At 34.0% G+C, this 9,692-nt stretch overlaps 1 protein-coding gene across 1 annotated transcript; it reads left to right on the forward strand.

Annotated features, from left to right (window-relative positions):
- Positions 1–1,351: 1,351 nt before the first annotated feature.
- LOC145576043 (galactinol synthase 2-like) lies at positions 1,352–3,787 on the forward strand. The gene is made up of 4 exons (XM_081633830.1): positions 1,352–1,797; positions 1,968–2,291; positions 3,093–3,227; positions 3,375–3,787. Exons 1-4 carry the CDS (start codon positions 1,468–1,470, stop codon positions 3,582–3,584), a joined length of 999 nt encoding a protein of 332 aa, XP_081489956.1. The 5' UTR covers positions 1,352–1,467; the 3' UTR covers positions 3,585–3,787.
- Positions 3,788–9,692: the final 5,905 nt, after the last annotated feature.

Consider the following 9,692-nt stretch of genomic DNA (forward strand, 5'->3'; position numbering starts at 1 on the left):
TACATACAAGTACAAAAGATTCTATCTAAAAATTTAATTTTATATGTTAGTCATCCTTCTTATTTTCAAACTCTCGATTAAGGACTTGATACAATGATATTCAATCAATGGTTTAACTGTTTAATCGATGTATATACATATGGGTGTATGGCTAGAGATGGCGACCCGTGGATGGCTTGCATGCGCAGCTAGCTAGCTTTCGCGATGCATCTTTAGATCCCCAGAATGTACGTTTGGTGGATATACTTTGTAAAGATCCAAACTTTTTTCTTCTTTCTAAGAGGATAGCATGATAATCAAGCGCCAGCTAATCAAGTAAGATAACCACACAATTTTTAGATTCTAGCTTCTTCCTTTTACCAACCAATTAGCTTTTACTTAATTGAATTGTATGCTACAAAATTCAAAGTTTCCACTAGACAAAATGACTACAGTTGCTCCATTACGTAGGGTGTTCCATCCTTTCCCGACATTTTTGGTCAAATATGATTTTAAGCTAGAATGTTCTAGTATTACATTGGATTATTTGGAGAATATTAACTTAACTTTTACTTAATTATGACTCCTTACTTGTGATTATAGTTATAATTATTTCGGTTTTCAAGTTTTTATCATTCAATTTTATATGAAAAAATAAAAAATATGTATACTACGTATGTATTGGATAATATACACTAATATTAAGAATACGGTGGTTAAAACTTAAGATATATTTCATATCACGTACATATACATACCTAGATATAAAATTTAACTTTGATTAAGTACGTGGATTTCATTACATATGTAAATAAAAGCCTAACTAGCTTAGCTAATACGAATGAGTAATACTTATCTTCCACACGAAAATACTTGTTTGATATAGAGTACGTACAGAAAAACTAATTAATAATATATATAATTATTTTTTATTTCAAACTTAACATTATCTTTATTCTTGATTATATATATACTTGTAATAAATGATATTTATAAAATATATAGTACCTTTAATAACTTGACTTAACCCTATCAAAATCGGTTGATCAAGTTGAAAATCGATATGACAAGAACATTTTTATAAATTTCATAAATTTGGATAACTTTATTTTGTTAAGTAAATAAGTAAAAGCTAGTAAAACGCCTATCCATTTTACAAAAAAACAAACAAATCCTTAGCTTCATGAAAAGTCAAGTATCACTAGATGACTCTAAGAAATTACAAAACAATATAATAATCCTAAAATGACGCTTAACAACAATATTAAAATATTATTAAATGACGGTTTACTTTATCTTAATCAAATTTCATGCATCATTAAGAGACCAACCCTTAACTCTATATATAGCCCCTTAACCCATTTCCCTCAACCTCATCTCAATTACTTCAACTTAAGCTCTCTTGTATTTACCAAATTAAGCATATTTCACTCAAAAATCACACAAAACTTGCACAATTTTTCAACCTATTCTCTCTATCAAACAAAAATGGCACCACCAAACCTCGAAACCGCGATCACAGAGCCAACTATGGCACCACTAGGGAAGCACATGAGCCGGGCCTATGTAACTTTCTTGGCCGGTAACGGAGATTACGTCAAGGGAGTTATTGGGCTAGCTAAGGGCCTAAGAAAGGCTCGATCAGCTTACCCTTTGGTTGTAGCGGTGTTACCCGACGTGCCGGAGGAGCACCGTAAAATGTTGGTCTCTCAAGGGTGTATCGTTCGAGAGATTGAACCCGTTTACCCACCCGAAAATCAGACCCAATTTGCTATGGCTTATTATGTCATCAATTACTCCAAGCTTCGCATCTGGGAGGTAATAATAATATAAATATACAATCTTCGTCTCATTAAATTTTTTGTTACACCTAGCTATGTATACAGTATACTTGTTATAATTTTAGTACGTCACGTAGATGTTCGGTAAAATTAATTATTAGGTTGTCGATAATTGATTTGATCGAATTTATTGTTCATGTGTTTCAGTTTGTGGAGTACACAAAGATGATTTATTTAGATGGAGATATACAAGTGTACGATAATATAGACCATTTGTTCGATCTTCCTAACGGCTACTTCTATGCTGTAATGGACTGTTTTTGTGAGAAAACATGGAGTCATACTCCACAATACAAGATTGGGTACTGTCAACAAAGCCCAAATAGAGTTCGTTGGCCCGAAGATGAGTTGGGCCCAAAGCCTGCTCTTTACTTCAACGCTGGCATGTTTGTGTATGAGCCTAGTATCTCTACTTATCATGATCTTCTCAAGACTCTCCAAATCACCCCTCCTACTCCTTTTGCTGAACAGGTAATTTTTTAATTTTGTGCGTCAAAATAACTTGAAGTGAATACACCTTTAATCAAGTTTAGAATTCATTATTTTGTAATAAATAATTTTTCAATTGATTATAATTAAATTGTACAAATTTGTTAATTAGGTGCTATGCTTATTGGTTAATTAGGGTTTGTTCTGTTCACCTTATTTTTCACCTATTTCAGGATTAATAAGTTCAGATAAGTTCAAAAATAAGTTCAGATAAGTTCAGTTCAAGAAAAATAAGTTCAGTTCAAGAAAAATAAGTTCTGATAAAGGTTGTCCAAGTTCAAATTACAACTAAAATAAGTTTAATAAGTTAAGTTAAGTTCTGATAAATTAAGTTAAGTTCAGATAAGTAAAAATCAGGTAAATAGATTACACCCTTAATCTTACACATTGTTGATCACCTTATCAAAAGAACGGGTGTAAATTGAATTGGGTAACTAATTGGGTTGTACATTTCGGTCAACTTTATTACTTTAGATCGAGTTATATATTTATTTCAGACAATATATGTTATAATAAGACATTAATTTTAAAAAAGTTAATTTTACACTTACAAGTTCAGAATAAAGGAAGTCTAAATAATTTCAAATATATTAAAGTAAGTTAAAGAGAACACGTCCTTAATTAAGTTTTGGATTTATTTGTATGATTCAAATTTTGAACATAATTAAGTTTTGGATTTATTTGTATGATTCAAATTTTGAACATGATTTATTTGTTGATTTCATTTATAATAACTAGTGATTACTGATTAATATTAACTTATTATGGTAATTACATGTGTAGGATTTCTTGAATATGTACTTCAAGGACGTATACAGGCCCATCCCACCAATTTACAACCTAGTGTTGGCCATGTTATGGCGCCATCCAGAGAACGTCAACTTAGAAGAAGTCAAAGTTGTTCACTATTGTGCCAATGTAAGTGAAATTCCTATCTTACCCTTAATTAGTTTTTTAACATGGTGGGTATTGTTCGAGAGATCAACCCGTTTACCCACCTAAAAATCCGACCCATTTCAATTTGTTTCATTATGTTATTAATCATCCTTAACTTTTGACATACAGGGTTCGAAACCTTGGAGGTATACAGGCAAAGAAGAGAACATGGATAGAGAAGACATAAAAATGCTGGTGAAAATGTGGTTTGACATATACAACGATGGATCGCTTGATTACAACTCAGAAGTTGAGGCTCGGAAGACATTGCAACCTTTCAGGGCGGCACTCACGGAGGCCGGTGTTCTTCATTATGTTACTGCCCCGTCTGCTGCTTAGTGTTGATGATGATCTAGTGCATATATAGTTAGCACAAAAATTTTTTCTTTCTTTTCGGAAATAGAGAATATGTACGTGAGAGTTTGGTTTGTCTGTTATTGATGATTATATATGTTTGTTAAAAAAAAAAAATCCTCCCTTGAATTTGGAAGTAAGGGAAGGATATGTATAGATTTTAGCTAAGAGCCTAAGAGTATAGTAATTTTGTAAAGGTTTATATATTCCTTTTATTTGAAAGCTTTGGTGTTGTACATAGTATCTATGTATTCAAAAGAAAAAAAATTCAATATTTATTATATTATATATAATATAAAAGACACACCAGTGATGACACGTGTCATCTCCTGGTGTGTTCTTCGTTATTTTTTTTTTTTTTTTAAAAAAAAATATATTTTAATTTAGGAAACAAATCATTTACAAAAATTATATTATTTTTTTGTACATATTTCATATTAACACGTAATAATTATTATATTTAAAATAAAAGATTTATTCACAAATCTTTCTAAAAAAGAAAATTGGGCAATACATACCAAAAATCAATTTTTTTTAAATAATTGGTGACCTATTTTACAAAAAAAAAAAAAAAAATAATTAAATATTGCTCAGATTTTTTGCCTACTTTTGCTTTAGTTGTGTATTGGAAGCTACAATTAAAATTGCAAATACCAAATTAACATATGACATACTTTTATTATTTCTCGACTAATTTATAATTATAACTAGCATAGTGCCCGTGCGATGCACGGTTTACAAATCAAATTATTAATTATTAATCCCGTAGAAAAAAAAAACCAAAGATAATTCAATTAATTAGTAATAAAGGGCCCATTTACTAATGGTCGATAAAAAAATAAAGGAATGTAATTTGAATAGTATTTTAAGTTATTAGTTTTTTTTTTTTTTTATAATTTCATTTTATTAATTGAAAAATAAATGAATATTGCTCCACATAATTATATAAGAGAAGTAGACTCATTCATTTTCCATCTCCCATAGAAAAAAAAATTAAAATTTTCTTGTCATATTTTCTGCTTTATTAGCTACAATCTAATACGAAGTATATATTTTACCCGTCGTATTCACCAAAATCTAATCATCAATAACTATATGCTAAAAGACACACTAGCAATGACACATATCATTTTCTGGTGTGTCCTTAGTATATTTTTTTAAAAAGAAAACTTTTGAAATTAAATGATATAGAATGTACAATATTTTCTTCCAAAATTTAGGAAAAAAAATCGTATAATAATATATTTGCCAACTTAGATGTCTAACCATATCTTTCTATAAATTCTATACAACGTAATTTTTTTAATGTATAAATAGATTATGGACTAAATTATTTTTTATATTTAAATATAGTTTTAAAGAAAAACCATGCATGACACGGGGTCTAACCTAGCACGAAGTATATATTTTACCCGTCGTATCCACTAAAATCTTTAATTATTATTATTATCAGGAAATTTTGATTTTTAACACCATAAAAACGCCAAAAATGGCTTTTAACACTACAAAAAAAAAATATTTTAACACCACTTAAAAAATTAAAATTTTGAAATTACCATCAGATAAAGATTTCCGTCACAGAAAACGTACGTGGGGCCCAAAGTTATGTTTTACCTCCAAACTTCAACCTTCAATTTATGATTTCACTTCCTTCATTAGTTCCTTCATTAATTTCTCACCCACCTTTTGCAAGAAATTCAATTGAATTTCTTCATCTACTCAAAAAAGCTTCTGCGAAAATCAAATCTAACTTAATTTGTGTGGTTGAGGAGTGAAATTGAGAGGTGAGAATTCAAGGTCGTACGAAAACAAAAGGTTAGCCATATGCATCATCATCTTCCTCAAAGAGAAAGGCGAAAGTTGTTGTTTTACTGACAAAGACTGGCGGAAGATTCCAACTTAGGTATTTTTTTTATCCTTTAACTGCTTTTTGGGGTGTAATTGATGACAAAGTTGCAAATTGTTGTTGAATTTCGGGGCAATTTTGGAAATAGGACATAAAACCCTAAATGTTACTGCGCGAATTAGGGTTTGCAGAATTTTTTTTATTGGTTTTATTGATTAATTTAAATGGTTGTTTATGTTGTTAGTGCACTGTGTGTTGGAGTTGTTGATTTTTCTACCTTTAAATTATAATTAGTTGCTTAATATGTTGTGTTTTAGTGTTGTTATTCAAAGATATTGGAACTTGTGTGGGATGCTGTGAAATAGGAGAAAAAATAATCTTAGTTTGATAAGTTTAAGATGCTAATGTAATTGTTAATTGGGTATTGACCTGTACTCTTTTTTTTATTGGTTCAGTAGTTGGTAGACAATGGATAACAACAGTGATGATACAATTGATCTTTGTCTGAGAGTTGGAGGAGGGTTTATCCCCAAAAGAGTCAACAAAAATAGGCAGTTGCTTGTGTGGTGTGGGGGGTGGTGTTATTGGAGAAGGGAGGTGAAGGTGTCTAAGTTGGATGTTAATTTGATAAAGGAGGTTGTTGTCCATGGATTTGTGAAGTATGACATGCAAGTGCCTATGCTTTATAGCCTTCGGTATAGGCAGAAGTGTAAAACATTTAACATGGGAAAGAGGAGAATAGAGGACATTATGGATATAAGGGGGCTGTTAGATTCAGTGAATGATGAAGGATATGTGGAAGTTTTTGTTACAGCAGGAGAGCAGATTAGGCCCAATAATGATCAGGCCCAATGTACTCCTGTTAAGCCCAAGGAAAAGAAGAGTTCAGCTATGCCAATTAGGAAGAGTCCTAGGTTAAATCCAGTATAAACTAAAGTAGTTGAAGAGGAAAACAGTCCAGAACCTAGGACCAAACATCTTACAAAGAAAGGGATGGAGTATCTTGCTAAGTTTGGAGTATATGCATCTGGAAGTGGTGGGAAGCAAAAGGGGAAAGCTACCACAAAGGGGAAAGGGAAATCTTTGGTATTTAAGGATGATTCTGAAGATGAAGGCAGTGGTTCTGATTACTCAAGTTCAGAGCACAGTGAAGATGATTTGAATTGGGAGCCTGGAGAAGAAGAATTTGATGAAGAGTGGTTTATTCAGAATTTGATGAAGATGATGAATAAGATTCTGTCAAAGGGTCTTGGGACTGATACAGATCAGGGGAAACAAAAAGCTCCAACCTCAGAATTGAATGAGGATCTGCATGTAGGCCAGATCCAGTCAAAGGAAGAAGAAGGTGAGGCTGTTTCTTATGATTCCAGAAGTGTGGCTGGTTCAAATGATGAAATTGACTATGCACCTTGGTTTGATGCAACTGTGGACTTCAGCAAGTCTGTAGATTTAAAGTTGAAACAGAAGTTCAGTAATGCTTTAATTTTGAGAAAGGCATTGAGGTTGCATGCTGTGCAGAACAGGTATCAGTTTTATTATTTGCATAATGATAGCACTAGGATTATAGTGCAGTGTAAGTCTAGATGTGATTGTGAGTTCAATAGCTATACATGTAGGATGCCTGCATGCACTTGTGTGGGTGGAGTAAAGTGCCATTTTAAGATTCATGCTAGGAAACTGGTTAAACAACAAACCTGGCAAATTAAAAGCTTGAAACTGAAACACACCTGCATTAGGGTAAAGAAAAACAAGATGATAACAGCTGAGTACATAGCAGAGAGATATTTGGAGGATTTTAGAAGTAATCCTGGTTGGAGAGTGAAACAAATCAGGGACAAGGTGTTGCATGACTTTGGGATAGAAGTTAGTTATTTCAAGGCTTGGTTAGCAAGGTGTAGGGCTAAGCTACTTATTTTTGGGTCAGCTAGGGAACAATATGCCAGGGTCTGGGACTATGGCAAAACAATCATCAAGCATAACCCTGGTTCTGGCTGTAATGTGGTTATTGAGGGTCTTGACAGGCTTGAGCCACCTCTTTTTCTAAGGATGTTTGTATGTTTGAGTCCTTTGAGAGATGGGTTTTTGAGGGGTTGCAAGCCACTTATTGGTGTAGATGGATGCCACCTAAAAGGTGCATATCCTGGTCAGATTCTGGTAGCTATGGCCAAGGATGGAAATAACAGCTTATTCCCAATAGCATGGGCTACAATGGAGATAGAAAATAAACAAACTTGGGTGTGGTTCCTTGAGTCTTTGTTGGAAATGCTTGGTGAGGATCAAGGAGCTGGCTTCACCTTCATGTCCGATAGATAGAAGGTATGGTTTTCTTTTCTTACTCTTAGTTTATTTTTGAGAATCTCAAACAGTTATGTTCTAACATATGTGATTTATGTGTGGCAGGGTTTGGTTGAAGCCATGGCTGAAGTTGTGCCAAGGGCTGAGGTTCGTTTTAGTGTAAGACACATTTGGGCTAACTTTAAGCTCAAGTTCAGTGGGACAGTGTTTAAGGAACTGTTCTGGAGTGCAGCAAGGGCTATAACTTATGTAAGTTTCCACTTTAGCATGTTCCAATGTTCTATGTGTGCCTCTCTCTATGAGTTTGATCTTTTTTTAGTTAATGTTGGATGTTAAATAAGTGTATATGTGGTAGGCTTGGTTGTTTGAGTTTAAATAAGTGTATATGTTAGGCTTGGTTGTTAAATAAGTGCTTTTAGATTATCTCTGGTTGTTGTTGATTGTTTGTGTATGCTACCAGTTTGATTATAAGATACAAATGGAGTCAATCAAATTCATTTCTAAAGAGGCTTATGATTATTTGCAAAACATCCCAACTCATCATTGGTGTAGACATGCTTTCACACCAAACTGCAAGTCCAACATGTTGTTAAACAACATGTGTGAGACTTTCAATGCAGTGATAAGGGATGCAAGGGACAAGCCTATCCTCACCCAGATGGAATGGATGAGGAGATACATGATGCACAGAAATAAGGACAAGTGGGAGAATTCAAAAGAGATGACTGGGAACTTGGTGCCATATGTGAGAAGGCTGTTGGAGAAGATTAAGTATGTAGGTAGATCATGTGTAGTGCAACCATCTAGGGGGGATACTTATGAGGTGCAGCTCAAAGATGATCAGGTGTTATTTGACTTAGGGAAAGGCACTTGCAACTGTTACCATTGGGATTTAACTGGAATCCCATGTGTGCATGCTTATGCTTGCATATTGGACAGCAGGGCAGACATTGAAGCCTATGTGCATAGCTACTACAGTCTGGAAAAGTACAGGGTAGCACATTAACCAGCTCTCCAGCCTATGTCTGGACCAAAACATTGGGATAGGGTTAAGGTGAGGGAACCATAACCACCTGCAATCAAGGTTCAGCTAGGCAGACCAAAAAGTAAGAAGAGAAAACTAGAACCTGGGGAGGGATCTTCTGCTGGGCCAAGCACAAGTAAAAGGAAAAACCAATGCAAGAAATGTGGTGGCTTTGGCCATTATGCAAAGACATGCAAGCTCCCTAATCAACCAGATACAGAAATCCCAAAGCCAGTAGGCAGACCAGCTGTTAACACAGCTTGGATGGAAGAGCAGAGAAAGGTGAAAGAGCTAAGGGCTACTAAAAAAATATAGCTATTGAACTCACATTTGTGTTTATGTTTTCTCCTATAAACTACTTTTAACATTGCCTTATGGTTTTGACAGGCTGCAGTTGGAGCAGGACCAACTAGCATAAGCAACAAGAAGTTCCCCCAGGAGCAGCCAGGTTGCCTACCTCATAGTAAACATGGGCACGGGCCGTGCCCGTGCCGGCTCCGCGGCGGGCCGTGCCGTGCCTGAAATTGGCACACCCCAGCCCACGGCACGGCACGGCCCACGTGCCTAGAGGGCCGTGCCGTGCCGGGCCGCGGGCCAAACCGTGCCGACCTTAAATTTTTTTTTTTTTTTTTAAAAAAAAAAAAAATAAATGTTAAAAAAAAACGAATTAAAAACAAAAATGCATATAATAAAAAAAAAATACTAGTGCGATAATCCGAAAACACAAAAAATTGAAGAATAACTTATTTTATTATATGACGGTAGCCGGTACGAATGTACGATAATTCAATAATACAAAATTACAAAATAAGTAATGATAATTAAAAATCGTACAATAGTGTATGAATATTGAATAACTTCATTTATTATACGGAATACGAAGTTCGATAATACAAAAAGAATACAATAGTGTATAATGTAAATATGT

Source organism: Chenopodium album, chromosome 13 (genome assembly GCF_948465745.1).
Source record: "Chenopodium album chromosome 13, dcCheAlbu1.1, whole genome shotgun sequence".
Lineage (NCBI taxonomy): Eukaryota > Viridiplantae > Streptophyta > Magnoliopsida > Caryophyllales > Amaranthaceae > Chenopodium > Chenopodium album.

Coding starts and splice junctions, on each gene's coding strand:
- LOC145576043 (XM_081633830.1), top strand. CDS start 1,468: ATGGCACCACCAAACCTCGAAACCGCGATCACAGAGCCAACTATGGCA. Junction 1,798..1,967: donor CCAAGCTTCGCATCTGGGAG/GTAATAATAATA, acceptor CATGTGTTTCAG/TTTGTGGAGTACACAAAGAT. Junction 2,292..3,092: donor CTACTCCTTTTGCTGAACAG/GTAATTTTTTAA, acceptor TTACATGTGTAG/GATTTCTTGAATATGTACTT.